This window comes from Pezoporus wallicus, unplaced genomic scaffold (assembly GCF_028554395.1).
Source record: "Pezoporus wallicus isolate ANWC-B61680 ecotype Strahan unplaced genomic scaffold, APGP_CSIRO_Pwel_v1 scaffold_13239, whole genome shotgun sequence".
NCBI lineage: Eukaryota > Metazoa > Chordata > Aves > Psittaciformes > Psittacidae > Pezoporus > Pezoporus wallicus.
In genome coordinates this window covers 6,765,057-6,791,076 of record NW_026642052.1, presented here as the reverse complement: position 1 = coordinate 6,791,076, position 26,020 = coordinate 6,765,057, and the positions used below count along the sequence as shown (strand labels likewise).

The 26,020-nt window shown below is 42.2% G+C and overlaps 1 protein-coding gene across 1 annotated transcript; it reads right to left on the bottom strand.

Annotated features, from left to right (window-relative positions):
- Window positions 1-605: 605 nt before the first annotated feature.
- CD38 (CD38 molecule) lies at window positions 606-24,509 on the bottom strand. The gene is made up of 8 exons (XM_057426660.1): window positions 24,212-24,509; window positions 9,073-9,202; window positions 8,267-8,402; window positions 7,386-7,468; window positions 5,579-5,655; window positions 4,811-4,903; window positions 3,657-3,743; window positions 606-1,815 (listed from the first exon to the last, which is right to left on the bottom strand). Exons 1-8 carry the CDS (start codon window positions 24,448-24,450, stop codon window positions 1,734-1,736), a joined length of 927 nt encoding a protein of 308 aa, XP_057282643.1. The 5' UTR covers window positions 24,451-24,509; the 3' UTR covers window positions 606-1,733.
- Between the last annotated feature and the right edge of the window lie 1,511 nt (window positions 24,510-26,020).

Sequence of the window (26,020 nt, the reverse complement as noted above, 5' to 3'; positions counted from 1 at the left end):
TCTGGGAAAGACATGCACTGTGCCCTTTCTCTGCTTTCCTGGATAGGTATATATAGACTTTCATATGCGGAATGAATTTCTCAGTTAATTTTAGGAAGTGAGTTACTTTCATGGTCAGTCTGAGGTTAAGCAGAATGTGACATGAATTAATGTTTTCCATCAGCAATTTTATTACAGGTCTCGATTTTACAGTCAACATTTTATATTACAACAGAAGAGGTACAAAAGTGAGCATGAAGACAAACTCTTGACCTATAGTCAGAAATAATCTATCTGAAAGCATTGGTATGTGTCTGTGTTGATACATCCAAGTAGCTACACAGCAGAGTGCAAATAAAAATACATTTCGCTTAATGTAAACATTATGGGTGAGGCTTTGAGTCTGGTCCAGCTATGCTCAGTGCAGGCCTGTGTATTACAGAGAAAGGGCTCCTCTAGAGGTGCAAGAAATTACACCGGTTTGTGTAGTTCTGTAAGGATGCTTCACACTCTGGGTAGTCACTAAAACAAAGAGTATTATAACCTTCTGCCTATGGGATCATGGGAACCTCGGTCTGCCTACTGAATTGACAATGGCTAGTTATGCTGGTGCTGCAACACCTGAGAGTATATCTGTAGCAAAACCTGCTCAGTATTGTTAGTGCCGATGACACTGCACAAAGGCACTGCAGCCATGACCACAAGCTGGCCTCAGATCTTTGTTTTGTTATAAACCTGCACTTGACTATGCATGTGAGAGCAGTAGTATAGAAATCAAACAAAATCAATGAAACCTGCTGGTTCAGTGTACTGCAGCATGTCTGTGCCTATGAATTATACACTGTAAGGCATCACCTTTCACCTCAGAAACTGAGGTCAAGAGAGACTCCTTATTGTGGCAACTGTTTGATGTTTGTCTCTATTCCAGTGGCTGGCCAGCCTGTGGCCTGAGGGACCTTCAACGAAAGCTGGAAGGCTTACACTTGCTGCTATATTAAGGATGAAATGTAATGTGAACTGCAGTGGTGTTTACAGTAGGATTTTAATGGGGCTGTCTGAGTCAGTCTTGCTATTTTCTCTCCCCAGCTACATGCTTGACATGTCCTTACAGCTCCTGGCAACCCTCTGAGTGGTTTCTGGTCTTTTCTTGGCTCAGCTCTGTCATTTCCCCACCAGCCACTTACTTATGATGCCCATTAAAAGGAGGCTCTGTCTCTCCCATTGCTTGCTTTATCTGCTCTGAGGTGCCACAGTCTCTGGGAGCAACATGATCTATACCATGTGCCATGGGGCAATGTTCCTCTCTGGGGGATGTTGCACTGGGATGCAAAGAGAATGTAGAACGCTTTGGTCATTTTCCATCCAGCTTTCCAGCAGGGAGGAAGCTGAGTGCTGATGCCAGCAAGTCCTACCTCTGGAAATTCTTTTTCTTCTCCGTGCACACCCCAGGAAATCCCCGCTCTGAGCCCCTGGGCACAAGTGGAGTTGTACAGGAGGGGGCAAACCAGGGCAAAGCATCTGCCCTCACCCACCGAACATCCCCCAGCCTCTCTGAAATAGTGTGTTGTGTGCATATGTGTACAGTCATCACACCTAAAGTATCATCTGCTGCTATGTGGCTGTTAGTATCACAGCAAGGTTTTCAGGTCATGGATTTTGTACACACCACGCTACTATTTATCACCCTAAGCTATTTAGCCACATCTTTTCCAGCTTTACACACAGTCAAGTTCAGTAACTTGGAGGACTCCGTCTCATGGAGCTGCCGTGGAGCTGGCGCAAAGTCTGCAGTCTGTGTGGTCAGGGTTATGCACACACTGAAGGAGCTGAACTGGCCTGTGACAAGACACAAAGGCAAACAAAAGTAACCACTTTGCAAGTACAACAGAATGGCTCCACAGTCACTACGTGCAATGTGAAAGTCAAAGTGTGTGTTATATACGAGCTTAACAAGTGGATGGCTTAGGAGATAGTTTTTTAGATCTTGCTGCGAAAAGATAACTTTGGTGTTTACAGGGGCTAAGGACAAGAGCAGGTGAGTACAAAATAAAGTAGGATGTGAACTCACACCATGTCAGCTATGCTGTGATAAGACAATAATTATGAAGAAGTAAGATCTCTTTCACAGACTGCGGAGTGCGGAGTTGCTGCCACGCTGGAAGTTCACCATCCTGCTTACTCAGTGGTAACCCCTATTGCTATAATGTAAAGCTGTTGCTAACCATGTCAGACAGGATTAGGTATTTTGCTAGAAGTATATCCAGTGAATCTATTTTTTAAGTTACTTCTGGAAGGCACTGCTGCCATGGACAAAAGCAAGAGAAAATGATCAGCATGGATTGCTACATGGCGTGAAAAAACAGATGCTCAGCTGGTATGGACCCACATGGTTCTGTTTGGAATAACTTCAGGGGAGAGAAGCTCATTTATACAGTCTATTCCAAAGAGTTTTACTGCACATGCAAATTGGTTAGTTTATTATTGCTCTCTATAAAGAATAGTAAAATTAACTGTTCATGTCACTTTACACAGTTGTCTATGTATGTCTTAGTTGAGCTCTGACAAAAAGATCTACTTGTTATTCCATCTTAAGAAGTGAGTTGTGATCCACAGCAACAATTGTGTCAACAACTCTTCACGATGTGTTTCAGGTTTCTCCTTGAATTAAGCCACAACAGATCTAAAGTACTACATATTTCTCATTCCTCCCTGGTCCCCTAGTTTATTTCACCACAGGCTGAAATGATCTGTGCCTACTTACAGGTCCTGGGAGTACTAGTTAGAGGCTGCATGTACCCAAAAAGAAAGCGAGTACACATACACAGTTCGGCACATTTACACACCACACCAGTGTTAATATTTTCACAATGTGCAGAGCACCCATTAGTCAGGTTCAGCAATACCTGAACAGCAATATATTGCTCTGCCATCAGGATTAAAGCTCTATCACCAGAAAAGGAATTTGTCTCCTTTGCAGACCAACTTTTCCTTATTTAATACTAATGGAATGAGTTCAGTGGTCTGTAGAAATGTTTGTTTCCTTTGGAAACGCTCTTACCCAAGTGTGAATCCTTCACTCTGAGAAGTTGTTCCTGGCAGATATGAGTAATATTGAACATCTGCTGCTTTTCTAATGTCACTAAAGAGCACTAATGAAGGTCTCTGAAACCACACAGAGGGATAAAGGACCTCAGACTTTTCCATCTCTTCAATAGGCAAGTCTGAAATTGGGCTGCTGTTTCCTGGACTCCTCTTTTTCTCTCCTGACAATGGTGAATTATAGTAATTACTAATGCTTATCATGTTTCAATGCCTCACTCTGACAAAGCAGCTGGATAGAAAGTAAGCTTAAGCTATAGTGAAGGAAAAGCTCCTATTTGGATCTGATTACTGTGTGTAAAAGCCTGGTCAGATGAGAATCTGTTGAAGAAGGCTGGGTTGCCAATTGAACTTGCTCAATGGCAAGTGCAGGGCAGAGAGCAAACCCCAGACCCAGCCAACAGGAGGTCTGCAGCCAGAGTGGAAGCTCCTGAGAACCACACAGCCACATCCAAAGGATGAGACGGCAGTAAGAGAGGACTCTCTTCTAGCTTGCTGTAAACCTAGATTGAGTCAAGAGGGAGATGCAGTATTAGTTTTGTGTTAAGAAGTCACCACCAATAAGAACAAGTAATTACCTGTAATTGTCTTCACAGGTGATCTGAAAGTTTCGTTCTTCTAAGATGCTTTTTAACCTCTTTATGGAATAACCTGAGCAGGATTCACTGGAGAGAAAAGTCTTTCATTACTTGTGTTCCTTGTGTGTACAAGAAGCTCAGATACATTCCACACTATGTCACTTTGCTTTATTTCAGGTAAGATTCTTCAAAAGCTCATTTGTTAATGCGCTGTAAAGTCCATTGGTGTGTGGAGTTTTGGCTACCATTGGGCCTTCGCTGGTAGAAACTATGTGATATTCAGCTGTGCATCTTGCACAAGAACTTTCTGCAAGTAGGTATCTGTGGGAAATAACTCAGTTCCAGTCACAGTTCAATGTGCTCTAGAACTGCTCCAGAGCTGCTGCTCGCCTCCATCCACAGGAGTATGAAATGAAGCTTATTCAGTCTCTGGAACGACAAAGGGATCAAGTCATCTGTGTGATGAGAAAGGGCAAGTCATGAAAACCAGCAGCTAAGTCCCAGGCAGGACGTGAGCTAGGATGAAGCAGGTAGAAAACATGGGTGGAAGCAGGATATGAGCATCTCCTATCTGTTTGACTCAGTCTGTGACTGCCTCTGCTCTGTTTTTGACAAGAGGCTGAGTGACTGATTGAGATGTACAGCCAATATTAGTTAGAGTAAGTTACCCAGGACCCACTCGGGTTTCAAGTATGTCCAACAGATGGAGACTCTGCAACCTCTCTGGGAAACCTGTTCCAGCTTTTGACATTAGTTTATCAAAAATGGTTCTGCTCAGCAATAATTGTACTATTCCTGTGAAAAAACATATTTTTCCACTGTTCACCCTGAAAACATAGCCTGTTCTGTGACTTCTGTGATGCACCCACATTAAAGGTGTGTAGATTTGTGAGGTTGGAAGGAATGTAAAGGTCATGGGACCCCTTGAAAGCAAGGGAAATGTCACTGCGTCTTAACTATAACAGTTCAGGAGTATCTATGGAAAATACTAAAGAAAACAACAGTACAACTGTTATTCTTTTCAATAAAGTAAGCAGCTAAGAGAGTGAATGTAGAGCAAGTTTTAACACATGGTTACTGTTAGACAGTCACTCATCAAAACGGTGCCATCTGTCTCTCACACACTGTCATTGTTTCATACCAACATGACTTACCTTTGAGGTCCGCCAATGTCATGCATAAGCCAAACGTGTACTGCAGAGACTTTATCTGGATTTAGGTTAAAGATCTCAATGCTTCCAAAGATGCTGTAAGAATGGGGCATGAAAAAGCAAAACATTCTTAGTTATATGAGAAAGTTGTACAGAGTGTGATACCCAAATACTAGTGCTGCTATTATTCTCCCTGAAAGAACATTATCTTGCTAGTTAATGGATTTTCATAGACTCTTTAATTGCCTTATGGTAAAATATTTTCTCCCCATTCTTATTTCACTGTCAGCAGAACTATCTGCAGGCTGAAACAAGATGAAGTTTTTCCATCTTTTCTCCTGTGTGATTTACTTGCTATTGATTTGGTTTGGAGCAAGGGAAATAAGCATGGCTGTTCTCCCAACCAGCATATTCTTCAATACCTTTCAATATTATTCAAGACTGCACAGTCTGGAAGGGTAAAATCCAGTCAACTCCATAAACAGTTAGAAATGTGTCATTCATAATGAATAAATGCACCATCAATGCACCAATAAAGTTACTTTGTGCAGTAAGAACATACTGTTTGCTCCATCTGCATACTCTCTGGTAGATTTCAATTACAGTCACTGTATAGAAGGAGTTAAGTGAATCAGCTCTACAGCAGCCAATGGTTTAGACCCCTATATGAGTTTACCAGAATCTATTCTGCACTGGCACTCACTAGCAAAGGCATGTTCACCAGCACACAGGCCCCACAGAAACTTGGACCGTAGTATGCTAAGTAAATACCTGCTGCTTTTGAAAGCTCCAGCTTCTAGTGATCCATTGAGCATCACTTGAACCACACCACATGCTGTTTCTGCAAACTGAACAAAGCAAATGGACATTATATTCTGGTACTACAAGCAGAGCCATGACAGACTTGCAGCTAGTAGAAATCACTGTAACTTCTTTGATGTCATCAGAACTGACTTATACAAGTGCAGGATCTGGCCAATATTTTTACAGAACATGTCAGTGCAAAAAAAATAAAAGCCTCTAAAAGCTATGGCAAAACTGTGATAAAGGTGCAGTAGCCGGGTATGAAGTGTCAGTCTGAGACTGCAGCGATCAATATAGGAACTCTGCTGACACTGCTGGTTTCAGGTTTTACAGGGCTTTCCAGAGCTCCCCAACTTCAGCTGCCTGATGGGGCTGTAGTAAAGTGGAATAGCCCTGCTTTAGCTCCAGTGGTGAGGTAGAGCCAGAACAGAGGTACCACTGGTTTAAGGACACACAAACTATTGTGCATTCATTACCTTGTGACTCATGCTCTATGCTCTTCTGTGGCTTGGAAATTTTCTCCACAGTGGTTTTAGTCAAACACATCATTGAGATTTGTTTGATTTGATTTTTAAATTACTGGATCATGTAATCACTGTTCTGTTATTTAAAACTTCTGTCTGAATATTTAAAGACTTCCAAGTTTACAACATAAAGTACTCACTAGATATAGGTAATCCGTGGTAAGACAAAGAATTTTTCAAAAGCTTAACACAGGGGACTGTACTTATCAAATCTTCCAAGTGTTACATCTAAACAAGTGTGGCTCAAACTCAGATCTCAGGAGCTGTGAAACTGCAGGAAAGTTTTGTTATTTGTAACTTTCTAATGTAATAATCATGACTTTTAGTAGATTTTACATTTGTTTTATCTAGAAAGCCTGCAGCTGAGCAAGTCTGGCTCTGTGTGGTGGTCTGTCCCTCCTGGACGCTGGAACTGAGGTGATTAATGAGAATATAGAAACTGTTTTGACCTTGGAAAAATAATGTACACTAGTTCACCCACAAAACAGTATATTTTTACAATGAATAGACTTTCTTACGTACATGAGAGCTGAAGCATACAGGAATGTTTGCTTTCCACCTGAGCAGTCAGCTACTAACAGTCATAGCAAGGGTGAGGTCTTGAGAGACATGTAAAATCAAACTGATATGGGAGAGCAGGTTCTTTCCTGGCACTTTTCCTGTGTAAAGTGCTGATTGAGCAATGCCAGACTGACTGCTTAACTTGGGGTAGCAGGGTCTCGTTTGTGTGACGGGAGTTGGCATGTGCACACGGGTGGGTACATCATAGGAGCCTTGCCAGCTACCGCTGCGAGAAGACGTGCTCTTCAGGTTTGTGCGGGAAGTTGGAAGGGGATTGCCTGCTGCTTTGAATGTTCCCGTGCCAATTCAGGCACTGCTCTCAACATTAATGTGCTGAAATGAATTTTGTTTTAGCACGTTCCATCCTCTGATATAGTTAAGGTGGTGATTATTGTTATTGTAAATGTTATTTGCAAAGCTCCAGCTGTCTGCCAGGTGTTGCTCTAGACAGTGGCACAGTCCACAGATAAGAATGCCCCAACTACAGTGACATTAAATACCATACATAAAATATGGGACCTTTGAAATACAAATTTCCACAAGATTTTTAGCACCTGCAGCCAAAGCTCGTGTGAACTTCCACTATTCCATGTTCTAAGTCCAATCTGCAAATTCACATTTTTGGCAGTGTTAGCAACTTAATACATTTCAACATTCTTGGATTTGGGGAGATTTATTCTAGATCTTACCATCTTGGATGCCAATTTCCAGAACACAGAGACAGGGTTGCTTTCACATTCACTTCGTTTTGGACAAGATTCATAGTTGATTCCTGAGAAGAAATACATTTGTAAAATAGCTAAGGTTATAACAAATATTGTTGCAATGTTTGGATGGCTTTGAGAGCTGACTAAGGATGGCAGAAAGATTTGCTCCTTCAAAAGCAAGAAGCCCACATAGGACATGGGCTCTAAGAGGAAAAGGAATTTGCATGCATTCAAAGGTTTTCCTGTATGCTCACACACATTTTAGGGAGGCAGCTACAGGCCCTGCATGCAAATAATTCCCAGAAAAGTGATACAGGAAGATAAAGTGTCCTAAATGTGAGAAATAGGTTGGCCCTTGACAAATACTCTCTGATTGCATTTGCAAAATTAAACTTTGCTCAACATCTTCAGTAGTTCCAGCCCAGTTTAGAGGTTGCCAGCCTTAAACACCCACCCAGGAGTCATGCAGGCAGCCGTAACCCCAGGGTACCTGCATGCTACCCCTCCACTTTGACTGGCCTACACCCAGGACCTTTTTGATTGGCAATCTTGTTTTGCAATCTGTCCCATAGAAGTCGCAGGAAGGAAGCAAGTAAACTAAATAAAGAGGGTTAGATGTGACCATTAGTCTAAGCAGCAACTTGGTGTTTTAATAACAGCCAAAGTTGTGTTTTTTAAATTAACTCAAGAACTAAGTATTATTTTCAGTCTTTCATAACATGGGACAGAAATACAATAAAAGTTTTAAACTGAATTACAAGAAAAGAATATGTGGAAAGGATTGTATTTAGATATACAAGAGAAAAGAATAATCTGGAATTCAAATGTTCATATTTGTTTTGTAAAAAAATAGGACTTATTACCTGGGGCAGAGGGGTCTCCACACCATGAAACCCCATCAGCCATATAACCCAACAAGGTGTCCTCCAAAGTAAAGAAATTTTGGTTGGATTTTGTGTAACGATGAGCGAGGTCATTTGTCTTGCTCCAAAACAGTGACTGTGAAATAAGGTACAATGTTTAATAAGTGACACTTACACTAGAGCTGGTGAGGCATTTTTCCTGGAGAAAACAAAAAAGTTTTCATGACAATGAAGGGGTTTTAGTTTTCATTGAAATGATGCAAGTTCCCCTTAGTCGGTCAGTTCTTATTTCTCCAGCCTACATTCCCATTTCCAAAATCTATTTGGGTGGTTACTTTTTGTGGAAATTGAAGTGCTCAGACTGTAAAGCATGATTAAGGAAAGGTTTTGTCTAGTTCTCATAGGATAAACACCTAATTTGTAGTGTGTTTTGAACTGCACATGGAAGAGCAGTGTTTCAGAAGCAGTGTCCCTCTAACAGCATGACCGCATGCTCCTTACAGAGAGCTGTATGCTTACGGAACAGGAGCATCTCCATCACTTCACCAGGATCACTCCAGTACTGAGGTTTGAGTGAAGCCTTGCATAGTGATGATTTCCAGTGACAGAGACTTAACAGGTTTATTTGGGTCCAAAGGTGATAGCTGCAGCACTATTGCAGTAAGCACAAGAGAGAAATACAATCCTTGTGGACCTATAGACCCTCATAACCATTATGGACAAGATCCCATCACCCAGAGCACCGCTCAGACATGCCATCCCTCAACAACCCTACTTAAGAAGCCCACCGTGCATTGTAATGTTACCTTGTTACAGGGTATAGGGTGACTCGCTAACTCCATTAGAGGCTGGTAATCTTCTGATGTAATATTACAGGGATTCTTGTAAATGAATGCCTGTTTTAATGATTCCCATATTTTTAGGCAATCCATATGTCTGCCAAAAGATTAAACCAGAGTTAGTTAGAATTTATGAGTATTTATGGATATGAAAGGATCTCTTTCTGTTATGGTTAAATACTATGGATCAGATTTTAAAGGAGTTCTAATTATGCTCAGGCACAAAAATACATAATCTGTTACAAAAGCAGCGTATCTTCAGCAAATTAAGTATAAAATAAGGAATGAGCACTTCTAAAACAATTTTCTCTCTCTCCTGCATTTTAAATTACTGATTATTGCAGCATCTGAATGTCCTCTATGATTTTGTCCCCTAAAAACAGCAGTGCTGATATCACATAACCAGAAAATCACATTTCTTGATTATTCATGACAAATCATGAGCAGTACACGTGGCAGACTGTAGCTTCTACATTTTAAAACTAGGGCTGAAGAATACTTCCTCCTCAGGTACAGTGAGCCAAAAATATGCCCATGTGTCTCCCTGTGGAGCATTCAACCCTACAGAAATAGTATCTACACTTTTACCTAAAACAAAAGCAGGGCTCTGGCTGTTGTGGACCTGATATTATTTTCATTTATGCACTAATTTGCAGGTATTGACTTTACTGGAGCCACAACGGATTTGCACACGTACAACCAAGATCCAGACCAAGTGCTTGGTCTCCAGTAGGTTTTTCCAGTCTCATGCTGATCCTCCACTGTGTTACAGGTTCAGGCCCTATTGCTCTCACTGGCATGAGTCAGAACTCCACTAAATTTGCATGGGGGGAACTGCTTCATGCCATGACACACCCTGCCACTTCAGCCTACATTTGTTTCTTAAGATGCTACTTCATCAGCCTAGGAAAAAAAGCACCTCTCTGCTGACAGAAGCAGGACTCCTTTTGTACTACTGAGAGGAAATCTGTTGCAGTGTGGACAAGCAATTGTATCCCTGTGCTGAAGCAGTGCCATGGCTCCTTTGTTGAGGCTGCCACATACGATGTCTGGGACAGCCCAGAACATCTGCTTTCATGTACTTGAGGTAATGAATGCAAACATAAAGTAATTCATAATTATTGTCTGTAGTATGTGTTTGCCAGGCTGTGTCCCCCTGGGCACACTTCCCTTCCTCTTCATGCTCCCATAGTTTCAGGTCTTGCAGAAAGCCTGCCCCTCTCATTGCAGCAGTGACAGTATTGCAGTGATTCCGCATCCTCCTCTTCCCTATTTTTATGTAAATGTAATATGCTGACTGCATTATCCTACTGTCTGCTTGTCTGAATGGATCTCTTCTGACTGTCACTGACTCATCCACTCTTTCTTCACTGTTTGCAATCTTCTCCTAGTGCGTTCCTGCTATAAGCCATTTCAAGAATGGACTGTCTTGTGTAAAGAAACTAATGCCTTCAGAGCACTATAAAAGTAGCACTGATCAATTACTATGTGAGAGACATGCAGCTGCAGGCTTTGTTACCATTTGATAGGCAGGTAACATGTAGGATGTGGAATTTGATTAGTCTTGAAAATAGTCCTAAAGGGATTAAGAAATGTGGTAGTAATTCATTGAAGATTTCCAAACATTTTCAAGTTAATCTTCCCTGTAGGCCTGTGATCTCATTCCTACTACTGAACTTGATCACGATTTCTACTGAGTGCCCATCTGAGCATCGGAATTGCAAGCTGGAGCACAGAGAGTTGAGCTGTATTACACAGGCCCCTTCCAAACTGCAGGACCCAGAGCCACTTGTCAACTCCTGGCTGTTCCCTTGCTGTCTGGACATGAATGGTCTTTCTTCCCTTCCTAAGTCTTATGGAAAATAAATGTCACACAAAGAGAAGGCCAGACTCTCTCTGTGTCCAGAAGAAAGCGACAGCACTACATACCAGAGGGAATGCCTCTGTCCTGGGGCTTGGGTCAGTATCACACTGAGCAGGACCAGGCAATCCACACCAAGATGTCCTTGGCTTGCCTTCCCTTCTGCCTTTATTTATGCAGTAACAAATCTAACTTAGCATTATACATGATAACAGCTATTGGGAGGTCATACCAGTAAGGTGGTTTTTACAGGTTTCCATGCCCCAGTTTCTTCCAGTCCTCCCCCATGAAGTCTATGGTGAATGTGTCCTCATCTCTCCCTCTTGGGGCAGCCAAGCACATTAAGCTACAGAGCTCTGTCTGGGCTGCAGACATCCTGCAGCCTGACCTTGCTGATTTGAAACAAACTTGGGTATTGCCACTGTACAGTTCTGTCTGAAATGCAGACAGAGCCTGGGGACAGGGACAAGGCAGCTCTCTGGCTGTATGACAAACAGCCAGACAGTTTGACAGTATGACAACAGGGCAGCTCTGACCACATGCTGAATTGCATTTCTTACTATGCCAGTCTGTCACAGGGGCAGCTCCTGCAGAGTAAGAACCATGCCTCCTGTTTACACAAGCCATATTTACCTCCAGGTAAGCAGTGACTAATAGCAATGATGCTTTTTTACCAGGCTATGGTCTTTTATCCAGGAGCCTAAAAGCACTTTCAGTTACAGTCACTGTAGAAATAAGAAGCCAAACTACAGATGTTGTAGGGAGCACAGTCATTGCTGTTGCACAGTCATGTCAGGGAGCATTCACATGTTTTACTTAGCAGAATTTAACTTGGGTGTATTAAATTTTCTCCTGGAGGAGCCTGTAGCTGGCTGCAAACCTTGTAAGCAGCCCACCGAGGCCATCTTCTCAACTGTGGTACTTCATTAGGCATTGGGAAGTTTTAAATACCTCTGCCTGCCACATAGGATTACAACACGACCACGCTGAATCAGCCAAGGGAGAGGGCTCCTGCTGATTAAAGGGTGACTTTACTGAATAGGCAGCTGTCCCCTTTGCTTTGCACAGTCAGTGGTATCGTAAAGAGAATTTGTAGGGCTTGGCTGTAAGCACTGGTGCTTCTCACAGACATTTACATGGAGCACACTTTCTGTCAAATGATTTGGCCTCCTGTCAGGACTTTCCTTTATAAGCTGCTCCAGAAATGTGTTACACGTAACAGCATAAGAGCCTCAGGTGAGAGCTGGTTACCTGGTCATTTATCCTTTTGTATTACAAAGTTTTAAGCTTGGTCTCAGAAAACAAAATATTTTCAAGGAATCCTAAGAAAAAACTGGGTTTTTAATTTCCAAAGCAGAGAGGTCAGTGGGAGACATCATACAAAACATTTCTGCTGCTGGACTCAAGTCATGGCTGTAAGACATGCAAAGCAACAACAACTGAGCTGATTCACAGTCCTGCCGAGACAATTTGCTGAATCACAGATACAAAGCACCAGGTTTCCAGAATTTCAAGACACCAAGCTCATCACTTGATGATATGCATGGATGTCACTCAGATAGGAAAGGAGAGGCTTCATCCACAGCCCTGGCAGAGCTGAGCAAAACTATGTGTTTACTGTCATAGAAGTGCTTAGCCTCCAAAAAGGGAAGCTCTCCTGCAGCTGGTAATTGGTGTGGTGCTTTTAGTTGTACCACACAGAAGAATGATAAGGCATGAAGAGGACTGATAAGGTATAGTCTAATGATATAGAAACTAGGCAATTTCATCATTGTTTTAGAAAGCAAAATACAGATCTTTAATGTAAAAAAAAAACCACATATGAAAGCTAATCAATATTTCATTTTCACTGTCCTCACCTATCAACGTGTATAATTTTACAACTGAGTATAGTAATTCATTGATTTGCCATTGGAAAGCTCTTTCTCTGATATGAAATGCAGGTTTTGCCTCACATCTCAAAGAGATTTCCAGCCACATACAGCAGCAATTTTGGTTGATCTATATAAAAAATAAGCAGTGAGGAGACTTCAGGACTTGTTAATCCCAGATCCAGGAAAATATGCCACTCTGTCCAACCTCACCCTTAAGGCAGACACTATCAATAAGTATCTACCTACACCTATCCCTTTTTCCAGCACAGCAGGAAAGTATTTGTTTGATGTGCAGCATTTAATTGACGCTGAACAGAGCTAAGGGCAGAAATCTGCTGTAGCTCTGGGTCTCCTGAACACAATATGAGAAGTTTGCTGGCACATGGAATGCTAAGAATTCCAGCAAGAACAGTTTCAGGTTGGAACAAGTACATCTGCCTTGCCTAAAAATGCCTGAAAAACAAATTGTCTTCTTAAGGCTGCTCCCAACTCCTTATTGGGAAGTTCTCAGTCACAAAATGTGTTCATTTCATTTTATTTTCTTTCTTGGTTAGGAAAAGAATGGAAGGGTCCAAAGAGATCACCAGTCTACCAGTCAATTAAACTAAACCAGTTCGGATATGGGAGTCCATGGTCAATATGCTTGCATACTACTCTTACACACCATTCTGCTGCAGGGCTTGTGTGCTCTCCTTCCCTGTTTTTTGCGTGTTCTGAGTTGCATAAAGATTCTGCATTGTATCTGCGAATATCATATATTTATGCATAATGGATTTCTTCCTTTGAGGCTATCTTTGTTTATGCTGAAATATTTAAGGCCTTTTATTCTTCTACAGAATCTGAAAAATTCAATCCCAATTTAATAATATGCAAAATAAATATACTATATATATGTATTTATAGAAATATGATTTTATGTTTCATTTTTTCAAACTCTTTTTTTTTTAATGAATAGAGTTTGGAAAATGCTGGTAAATGTGAAATAATACCTAACAGACTCTAGAAGAAACACTGAAACCTGTTGTAAGCTCAAGAACAGAACCTGCAACCGTTTCTCTAGAAAGTGAGGCGTGCAGAACTTGCCTTATGACCTTTCAGAGACAGAGATTGCATCCTGCACTCAGTATAGCACCAACTAAGGGCTGGGATACAAATAACCATTAAAACTACCATTTCCTTATTAAATCCAAATGTTATATATGCTGCAAAGTGTATCCTGTATTTGTCCTTATATTTGGGCCGAAGTTGCTTTTTTCAGTGAATTTGAGTATTTCTATACATTGACCTTTTATAGGAATATCACATTAATCTATTCAGTGGAAGCTGGGGCCAAGAATATTCACATTAGCAGCTACCCTCAGAGCCAGACTTTAATGTGCATGTTAGAAAAATAGACAGCTTATGCGTCATTATTTCTTGCATATCAGTACACTGGTCTGGCTAACCTTGAAAGAGTGTCCTTTCACTTAAAGTAATGGGATGGTATTGAGCTACATGGGAAATCACTATTAATATATCTTTTTTAAAATTTAGTTTGTAATTATTTTCTTCCTTTCACTGTACATGATAGTGCAAATTCATCCCCAGTTGAAATGGATCTAATTGGTATAGTACCAAGGATAAGTTTCATCCCTACTGATTTCAGTTACACCGTGAACAACGTCTTTCAGTTAGCACTGGACATGTTAAAATCTCTTAAGAAGGGCAGTGCTTCCTTGGGCGATGTTGCCTCCAGTTTTTCGCTCAGAATTTGCGAGAGATACTTCAAGCATGGAACCCATTTTAAATTTACAAGTGAAAAATGACTTCCAGACTTTTTTCTGGCAACTCAATAAACTCTGCCCGTATTGTTCAAATCGCTTTACCAGGCAGAGAGACTTTCCCCATGAGACATGGTCTCCCCTGCCATCAATAGGAGCTTTCCCAAGGTCCTGAGTTTTCCTTCTAAAACATGGCAATGTTTTCAGGACACACCAAGGTTTTAATTGTGACTCTGAAGTCTGAGCTGGCCACAGTGCCCTGAGCCCTTTGAGCAGCTGCCCTTTGCAGAGACCAAACCTCCCCACCAGTTGCAGTTTGTATACGAAAATCCTTCTCATTTGCTATCACCATCAGCCAAAACAGTAATGCAGATATGCAACTAAGCACTCAGAAATATGGCTCTGTAAAAAGTCAGTGAGAAGTTTGTGGTTATAACCAAGCTCCTCAAAGGCATAAGACCAATTCACAACCTGCTGGGAGTCTAAGCCATTGTCTTCACTTGTAAAAGCTCAGACGTTTCAGAAGGAGAACGCATGTCAAAGCATCTAAATGCTGTAGAAATATTCCTGCACCTAACAGACACATCTTTGCCTGTGTGCCAGTTTATCTTTCTCTTTTAGGTAACTGTGACGGCTGTAGACAGCAGTGCGATTTATACATCCATATTCAATTTGGTTTTTTTTTCACGTGAGCTTACAAGTGGCTGTCTTTATGTTGTCAAAAATCATGCAATGAACAGTAACCCTTATGCCTGTGTTGAGAAGCCCTCTGTAACCTAAAATCCTTTTGCTGCCTTTTATGCGCTAAACACTTCTGCTTTCCCTTCTGCTGTCCCTTCCCCTCTCCCAGCCTCGCCATGCCTCTGCTGCTCCGGAGTAGCTGCCGTGGGGCTGCCTCCAAGCCCAGCCCAGGCGGCTGTGGTCTGACTTCTCCGCAGTGGCCCGGAGCAGCGGCTGCGAGGAGCTAAACGCAAGGCGAACACTGCCATCACGCGGGAGAAGGGACTTCTCAGCCGCAGCTGAGGGCAGCACCAGAGGTTCGCAGTTCTTCATGGGGCTGACCCATCTCCAGACCACTGAGTCAGAAAATGGGCACGTGCATGCAACGGATCAGCTTCCTTCATATTCTAGCACCTAAACTCTCCCATCAGGTACCTTTGTGCTAAAAATCAGGCAGATGTGCATAAACAGAGGTCAGCCAACATGCTGTCGTTGCTGAGGATTTGAGGAGACAGATTACTGTATGCTGGTTTTAGCATTGGTATAATGGAGAAGGGAAAAATTACCAAGGAAAAAGATGAAGGAAGCTTATGGAAGAGCTGTCAATCCCAGCATCTTCAATGAGTACAAGCCTCTTGCTACCCACTTAGTTTAATTATTGCAAAGTGTCTGCCACTGCAACATTTATGGTAACTGACTTTTTTCCGATATGAGAATGACATACTTGATTTTTTTGGCAGCTTGATTTTGTAAGTATTGCTTTCTGCTAATTAAATAGTTCATAAGCCAATAAAGAAAGTATTGGAGGAACTGACTGGGAATAGAGACAGAGATCCAAAACTCTGCCTCAGAGAAAGATGACTTCTGGGAAGGTTACCTGTAGGGAGAGCAATTAGATTCCTCATGGCAGATACGGGGAGTCTGGAGGCCTGAGAAAAGGAGTACAAGGTGAGATTTCTACTGGGGGCACCTCAGGGCTGCGTATGTTTGTGTCCAAGGAATGACCTGGAGCAAACTATAGCTCCTTGTCACACCGGTCCTTAACCTTTGGCAGGAATGAGAAGGTTTTAAGGACAGGTGTACTTGTGGCTTTGATTTATAGGTCCTAGAGTATTTTATGTGAGTTGGGAATCAGGGTTCCAGGACAACACTAAGCCTTACCACCCTTCCAGGAAGGGCTGAACCACGAGGTAGCAGCTATAAACCAGGGAAGATTTCATCTGTCTGTGCAGATTCTTTTTCTGGCTTGATTTCAGCTTTCCTGGTTGAAAAACCAAGCTGCTTGAGCAGACGGTGGTTTCAGCAATGCTCTGTAAGTGGGACATAGCCTCCAGAAGGGCAGAAAGTCTCACCTGGACTGAATTTTGACAGAGAGCCATAACTGCTCTACAGTTTAAGCTTCCAAGTGAGGGCCATGTCATCAACAGACAATAAAGGGAACAAATTTAAACCGGCACCTTACTTCTTGATTAGAAAGTGTATTATTAGTATTGTTTTATTTTTAATATTGAACTTAGAAAAACACTTCTATAAGAATGAACTAAATAAAGGTATGTGTAAGTAAGGAAATGCTCAATGGCTTAATGCAGCTGCAGATGCTTTTTTAGTTTTTTTCCCTTAATATGAATTTGCAGTACATTGGGGGCTTTCATAGAACTAAAAGTGCTGGAATCCGGCATAAGTGCAGTAAGTCAGGAGAAGACCCTGCTTCAAGGGTAGCAAGCGTCAGTGGGACAAGGACAAGGGAGCGGATCAGAGATTTAGTACAAGTGTGAGTGAGCTCCTTGCTAATGCCTTATTTTGGTGTTATCTCTTGGGAAGATAAACTGCATCTTTAGCATCTATTTCTACTCTTGGACACCTGAGGTAGGTTTTCATTTGATCGTAGAGGGAAAATGGATCTATTCCTCCTATCCCTATGCATAGGCAAAGTTGTATTTCCCCACAGTGCTCTGAGGCGCTAAACAGCTCTTGAGTTTTGGCCATAATTTATCAATGTCAGCTGAGTAGTATCACCTCTGAACACAGCTGTTTTCACTGGCATCTTTACAGATGCTACAGGAGAACTGAAGCAAGGAGGGGTGGGACGAACAGGATTCCACCTTTCAGCAACAACATCATCAACATCAACAAATACTTCTAATGAATGTGTAAAATGACAGTACAGACAGAATGATATTCTCTCTGGTATCTGGGATTAAAACCAAAGGAGACACTCACTGCAAGGTATGACAGTGGGTAATTGTGATGCAGTATGTGTAGGCTAACCCAAATGTGAAATACTATTTGAAATCCTACACAATCTTGCAGCAAGAACCAGTAAATATGTAACCACTGTTATATAAATGTAATAAGTTTGAGTGTATGAGAAATACATAGTCATCTAATAACAATTTACATATGATTATAACTTAATATAGACAACAGACAGATGAGTTGACATATGGCTGCCAAAGCAAGAGATAAATTCTGATTTCAGCAGCATTTCTGTTCCTCAGAAGTGTATTGATGCTGGCAATGGAGGAAAGACAAAACATCTTTTGACATCTCCCTGTTAAATTTGCAGGACTTTCTGTCTTTCAGTTGCTGTTGTCAGTGGAGTTACAGCCTGGGAGGGTGTTTTGTGCAGAACTGTGTATAAGCTTTACACAGAATTGGATGACTTTTCACAGCCTAGAGAGTGTATCTTTAAGAAAGATTCAGACAGTTGCTAATATTTGCAATCATAGAATTATAGAATGGTTTGGGTTGGAAGGAAGCTTTAAGATCACCTGGTTCCAACCCCCTGCCATGGGCAGGATAATGATTATATTGTAATTACCAAGAAACGACAAGAACAGTCAAAGTCACTCACACACAAATCAGAGGAAACCAATTGTAAATTAAGACCTTGTTATAAATATTGAAGGACAGAAAACAGAGCTCTGCGCGCTTCATACAACAAGATTGACACAGAAAGGGTATTAAGTTAATATGTTAGCACATTAAGTATGGAAGGGACTATTAAAAGAGTACACTGAAGCATTGTAACATATGTTCTGACTTGGGCATTTAATAAGTGGTATGTTACATGATCATCTTAATATTGACTGTAGCAACAGATATTAACACCACTGGCACTACAGATGAGCTAAAATGCTTTTGCACCACTGGTGGTCCAAGTAAGTTATCCAGTGGACTTCTTGCAAGTCTGAAAGCATTTTCTAAGAAATAGAATAATAGGAAGGTACCTATGGAGATCACTTAGCCCAAGTCCTGGCTCAGAGAAGGTTGGTCAGGGCCATGTCCAGTCTGGTTTTTAATATCTCCAAGGACGGAGTCTCCACCAACTCTCCAGACACCCTGTTCCACACTTTGATCACTCTCACAGTCAAAAAAATAAATAAAAAATAATTTAAAAAATATGTTTAAAGGCATTTCCTGTATTTTAATTACATTCCAAATTTTAAGTCCATTGGCTCTTGTCCCGTAACTGGATACCACTGAGAAAGGCTTTCTTGTTCTTCTTTACTTCCCCCATCAGGTATTTATACACACTGATAAGATTCCCCCTGAGCCTTCTCTTCTCCAGGATGAATAGTCTCAGCTCTCACAGCCTCCTCCTGTATGTCAGACACTTCAGTCGTCTTCACAGTCCTTCACTAGACATGCTCCAAGTATGTCCCTGACCCCCTTGTACCGGGGAGCCCAAAACTGAACCCAGCACTCCTGATGTATCTTGCCAGTACTGAGTGGAGGTGAAGGGTCAGCTCCCTCTTCCCACTGCCAGCATTCCTCCTGAAGCCCAAGACACCACCCACCTTTGCACAAGGGCATATTGGTGGCTAATGTTCAGCTTTGCCACCAGAAACCCATGTCCTTTTCCACAGATAGTGCAACTAAAGCCATTTGTTTGCTCTGGGACCAAAAAGAGATGGCGTAACAGTAACAATTCAATTTTTTTTTTTAATATAGTGTGGGTTTTTGAGTAAAGCTAAATCCTTTGCACTTTGATGTATATTAAATTGAGAAGCTTTGGAAGTCTGCAGTGCACTCTAATAGGGTACTAATTCATTACTATTAGGTTGTAACACTACTTTTCAGAAGATTCAGTAAAGGTTTCTCTTATATAAGGCATATTTTCTTAATGAAAAGACAAATCTCAGGTAAATTTCATATGTCATGGTTATATAAAATAAAGCTAAGATTTTTGTGACACTGAATCAAATCATGGCTGTTGTTTAGTGCCGTGCTTGATATGAGAATGCTAACAACCAGTGAACAAATACAAAGAAATCAGAGTAAAAGTGCCTAGCAAAGCATGAAGGCAAAATGCAAAAGTCAGCATACAACAAAACCCAGATTTCTTTCTGGAAGAAATTATGCTGCAAGTGCAATAGTATCTCACACAAAATTATGTTCCATATGTTCATTTTAACAAAATATATCTCCATCTCCACAGGCTGCAAAGGAATGGAAATGCAAAATGCATTCATGGTCATGCAGTCAGAAAACAAATCTCTCCTGGACACGCACCAACTTTTACTATATTCAAAGGAATTACAGGCTGTTACAATTTGATATAGAAAGAATTTGCTGCAAACTATGAAAACAACATTAGTTGATCCAATTGTATCTACGGGGGAAGTACATCTTGTGTGTCCACACAGTATTGCATGAAAAATGTACTGAAGTTCTGCGCTTTGCATCTTTATCACTGGGTGTTTGCACTGCTTACTCAGGCACAGTAGGATTGCTGGGCCTGGAGAGTCCCACACGTTACTGAAGTGGCTCCCTCTCTGTATCCTTGGTGCTCTCTCACTGCTAGAGGTTAGACTTCAGCCAGTTTTAAATAGGTCCTTGCAAGCTTGGCTTAGCTAGGGTGGATCAGAGATGGAGAAGTGGCTGCAGATCTGAGGGGCAGTCATCATTATCTGGGAATGAAAAATCACTTGAGCTGCAAATGTTAAATGAGTTTATTTCTAGATTAAAAAAAAATAGAAAAAGCATTGTTTGTGTTCTGGGGACTCCTGACTATGACCTTTCAGATAACATGTTTTCTCTCTTCCTTCCCCAAAGTGCTGATCATATCTGACCTCAGCCTGCCAATTAAAGCTTGCTGAAGGGGAAAAATAAATCAGTTAACTTCTTATCAACAAGTTTCACGCTATGTCTGTTACTAGCTGTTCTTCCTCGGTGGGAATGAAGGTGCAAAACCATTTTAACAGTGTCCTTGCAGCAACGGGTAAGTTATTGGGTGGCCACAACTGGTCTGGATCAGCACTGATGTGCCAGATGACTGGTGCTGAGCTGGCCCTGCACAAGCCTGGTGCTGGTGAGCATGCAGCTCTGCGCACCTCATTGCCCTTTCCTCCTTTTATTATACCGGGGATAAATTCTTGTAAACTTGAATTTGCGTTGCATGAGACCCGGAGTATGAGAATTGTGATAGCCACAAGAGGGAGTCCGTACTACTGGAATAGGGGAGACAAGTAATTTGAGGTCAAATCCTTCCTTCAGACCGGACTGCCTTTGGCCTTTATTCAGATGAAACTGCAACACATACCAATGCCCGTGGCTGATGGGTAGGTTTTTTTTTTTTTTGCAAGACTAGCGAAAGTAGAACTTCCAGGTTTTGTTAATGTTGAAAATAGATAATGCTACTGAGCTGTGAGAAACTATTGCTTTAACTCCATCTTCTGGCAGCAGCCAGCATTTTTCAGGGAAGCCAAAAAGAAATACTGCTCTTTAATGGCAGTATCCCGGTGTACAACAATGCATGCAGGGAACAAAACACCCAAAGCCTGCTGCTATACCATCCACATTTTCTCCTAATAAATGGGGCTAACACTGAGAATGCGTTATATAAACATTCAGTATTCCCTGCCTCTTTCTCCGGAGTTTTGGCACATCGACAGATCTAAGCAGAAAGGCTAACTGAGGAAACTATGTGTACAAATGATGAGTCATCCAGCCAGCAGCAGAAACAAAACCAAGGACTGAATTGCACACAGGCAGTTGAACAGAATTATCATCAGGAGGGGCTGTAAACAGCACCTGAGAACTGCTCTTTAGTGATGAAGTTTGATACAGCACCCAAATGTTTTGGTGACTATGGCGAATAAGCAAATCAACAGGTTAAAATCTGATTGCATGATGTGCTCACAAAACTCATTCCAGTGGCCTCACTGGGCTTGGGTTCAGCCCACGAATCATACTGGAAAAGAGAAGAACATGACCAGAGCATGGCCACTGTGTATAGTATCTGGGGCTCCAGTAAGATGAGGGAGAGCACAAGGAGGTATCCTCGAGGACTGAAGCAGCCATGATGGTGAAGGTGTACACAAGCACAGCCATGATGGTGAAGGTGTACACTAGCACATCCATGGCTTTCTCACATGAGTTATAGTATGCAGTTGCAAAAGTACAGCTGAAATGGGGGCTGTAGACTCCTGGCCTATGTTAACTCCAGCTGCGATATCTAGAAATATTTAAAAGTCCATATTTATATGTCAACACTCCCCATTTTTTCCAAAACCTGCTATCTATTCCAATTTGAAATATGGCACTCCAAAACAGTAGTAGTCACACTCACTAACTACTGCAGTGCTTAAATTGCTATTAAAAAAAGAAAGAATTGTCAAAGATGTAACTTAGTGGTTCTACTACAAAAAAGTAAAAATATGAGGAAATGGCCATGAGTTCACCAACCCCAGGGCTTTTTAAACAACTGCTCATGTTTATGTAAGATTAAAAGGGCAAGAAGAGACTGTACAAATTTATGAGGAAATCAGAAGATTTCTAACCAAGACAGCAAGGTTCCCATGGTGGAAGCAGTGGCAGCAGAAGTCCTAGCCGTGCACAGGACACAGCTTCCGTAGCTCATAAGCCTGCCTGAGTTTCTGTAGTTCCCTGTTCCTCCTCCTTATCTTTGATTAGGTGTATCAAAGATCCCACACAACGCAAGATCCAAAGCCTACATTAATGATGAAAGAGCGTGGGATGAAAGATACAGGCCTCTCTGATGTTTCCTAAAGGCACCCACTTCATTATCAGGAAGTGCCAGCAACAGAAGCAGCTGGTTACACGACAGACTGCACAGAGCTCAGCAGGAGCAGAAATGGGGAATCTCAAGCTGGATTCCCAGAAAAGCACCTACACTTGATTTTCTGTTCAGGAACCTCCTGAACATTTGAAGTGTATGTAAACAAGCATATTTGTCTCTTACATAAAATAAAAGGCTGCTACTATACGGAAATCATTTAATTTGAAAGAAAGTGAGCTCACAGCCATGAAGCTAGTAAAGTGTTGGATTATGAACAGAACAAAATGTCATGCCTTGTAAAAACAGCCTTTTTAGAAAACTCGTGATCATGGGTTTGTGATTTTTTACACAGTGTCCTTGAAATAATGGCTTAAATTAATTATTCCCAGCAATATTTGTGGTCCGGATTCAGACTGTGTTGCAAGCAAATATGTACATGTGTTGGCTGAAAACATATTTACACAAAAGGGTTTCTTACAGCACCCCAATTTGAATGAAACAAGCATAAGTAATAAAGGCTCTTAGTCTTCAAAATAGTTTCAGATTTAGATACCGAGTGCACACTTCTCTAATAAAATAATGTGTGATTTTAGAAATGTGTATATGATTTTCCAAAAGCTTCAGGAACTTTTTTACTTTACTTGTAAAAGAATCCCCCTTCACTAAACCCACTTAGGTGTTTAATGTAAAGTCTCTGCACTCCTGGCCCGTTATTTTCCATGTGTCCATTTCCTTTCAAGTGCTGCTTTTCCATACAGCACCAGACATCCAAGGCCAAGGGAAGTCCAAATGCAAGCAAACTACATACAGCTTTGTTCCCATCAGTTTAATGTCATGAAAACAAGAGAGGGACAATTGTCTTTATTAAGACAAAAACCAGGAGGGTTCTGTCACCTGGCCAGAGTGTGGGGCAGCCCTGTGGTGCTCAAGCCATATTGGTGGAAATATCTGCTGGAGGTTTACTGCAGGCACAAAATTGGGTGGCTGGTGCCACAGAAGTGATGGATGGGTCCCTGCTGAGAGACCCTGGCTGCTCTGGATCCTGTCTGGAGACTCTGTGTGTCCTCACTACCTGCAGGAGGCCTGGGGCACACCATATTTATAGTCTGCCTTTTCCTGTGGTGAAGGGGATCAATAAATCAGTTCTTAGCCCTCACACTCTACTGCAGATCTTGGCCCAGGCAATCCTCTTCTGCTGCAGAGGAGTGTTTCCCTGCCAGTTGTAATGGGCTGAGCAGGGACCACCCCCAGGTGAAGGTTTTGCCTGGGACTGCCGTGCTGCCGCTGTGATCAGTCTGCATTCCCTGTGCAAGCTGTCTGTGCTCATTGTGAGGTCTTGCCCACATACCAAAACCATCTGTTTTGCATAACCCCAAGATATTTTCTAATGTCTTTCTAACATCTTTGTCCATTCTATAAATCTGTGCTGAGTCTTCTTCTTTTCCTCCCTCCTGCGTAGTTTTGGTTATGTGAATGTGGGGTCACACATTACAGGATTTTTGGCAGATCAGCTTTACAGCAAATTGATTCACTTTCACATACTCAGACCTGTTAGGATACAGATTTTATTTTATTTTATTATTTTATTTATTTTATTTTATGACTCTAAGGAAGTTGCAAAATGCATTTCTGATTATGTTTTGACCTAGGGTTAGTATTACATTGGCTCTGCATGTAGTTTCCTTAAAAAGCCTCCATTCGGGCACTGACAGTTGCTGTCTGAGTTTGCCCAGTTTGCTGCAAAACAGGGGTCTTAGTCCCCTGATTTCCTTCTGCTACTGCAAACCTAGTGGACATGGACAGGTGGAGGTGGGAGACAGCACTCTTCACTTTACACACCCGGTGCACAACTGAGACCACTACTCACCCCAGCTCAGAGTGCCGTGCCATGACGTAGTTGTAGCATCTTCCCAGGATGACTTCTTGCAGATTCTTAGTGGTCCCTCTGTCCTTCCACTTCAGCATTTCAGGACTGCCCTCCGGCTTCCCGTGAGTCAGGATGGAGGCCAGCACGACGGCGAGGACGAGGCCGGCCAGCAGCACCACGATCCCCACCAGCAGGACGGTGCGCTGCCGCGTCCGGGCAGAGCCGTGCTGGAACGGCATCCTGCGAGGGCTGCCTGAGGAGCAGCAGCAACTGCACCCCCTCGCAGAGGGAACACAGCTTTCTAGAGTGTCGCCGCCGTCCCCCCCGCCCCTCGCCGGGCTCAGTGCCGGCGGCTGACCGGAGGCCGGGCTGACCCCCGCCTCCACCGGCCACCCCGAGCCGCCTCCGGCAGGGCCGGGAGGGTGAGACTGAGGGTGCCGCTGCCCCCGAACAGAAGCCCGCTTGCACCGCACTGTCGCCAGCGGGCTCGGGACAATTCAGTCGTTTTTAAAGCCGAACAATGGCTTTTCGGGGCTCGACCTGAGAGCCTCCCTGCTGCTTGCCTTCTGCTCCTCATCTTGCTGTGACCTCCCCGACTTAAACTTTGCAAAGTATCAGCGGGCACTCGCGAATCTCAAGAAATTACCCATAAAACTCCCAAAGCCTTTGCTCAAATAAAGATCGCATCATATGTTCCAGCTGATGTGTGATTAAAAGATGAATTCATGCAACCCAGCCTGTTTCCTCTTAAATTAATCTGGTTTTAAATGATAGGTGTTGAAGCCAGTTTTACCGAAGGCAGTTATCAACCTTGCAGTAGTCATAAAAATATAATTCATTGACACACGAAGAGGTATTTTATTTCTCTGTCCCTTGCAGTCTTGGTTAGTTGTCACATGAATTTCTAAGACTAGTGTGTGACTTGTGGGTTTTTGAGGCTGTGTGAAATCATCTCATGAGAGATTCAGTGTTCTCTGCAAGAGGGAAGTTAGACCCTTTTCCTCCTCTCTAAATAGGGCAATTTTCTTCCTTAGTCAAAAGCCAACACAAAACAAGACTCAAATCTCAAAATCTAAACAAAAGGAGCTATTCAATCTCATAGAATCATAGAATAGTTAGGGTTGGAAAGGATCTTAAGATCATCAAGTTCCAACCCCCCTGCCATGTCAGAATAAATTTAAGTTATTAATAAATTGTTAATAACTGCTTACTGATCATCTGTCTTTAACAGGCTGACCGTGAAAAAGGGCACCTGTGGCACATCTCTGTTAGGCCAGGCAGTTCTGAAAGGCTGTGCTCCAACCAAAGCCTGCACTGGTGAGCAACCATTTAAGCACATAATCTAAATTTTTCTGGTCCTGTTTTCTGAGAAATGATGCAGATGTTGGGAGGTTTTCACTCAGAAATTAAGCCTCAGTTTTGCAGTGGCATATCTGGCTGTCAGCCCTGAAGTAGTCAAACAGTCAGACTCAATGATCGTTGTAGGTCCCTTGCAACTGAAATACTCTATTCTATGTCCCCCTAACAGCATCATGTCTTCATAAGAGGGAGAACATTGTTTTCTCTTTATGACACTGCTTCTGTTCCCTCAGTGGTCCCCACAGCAGGTTCTGCAGGAAGCTCAGGAAGCTCTGTAGGAGACAATTCATAAGAATTTGCTCATAAAGGAAGTTTTTCCCCATAATCATTCCAGTAATCATCTGGGCTTTGCCTTGGCAGGCTCAAATGATTGTTCTTTATTTGTTCCTTCTTTTCATCATGAATGTGAGGTATTTGCAGAAGAACTTCATGATCTTTTATTAGACAGGA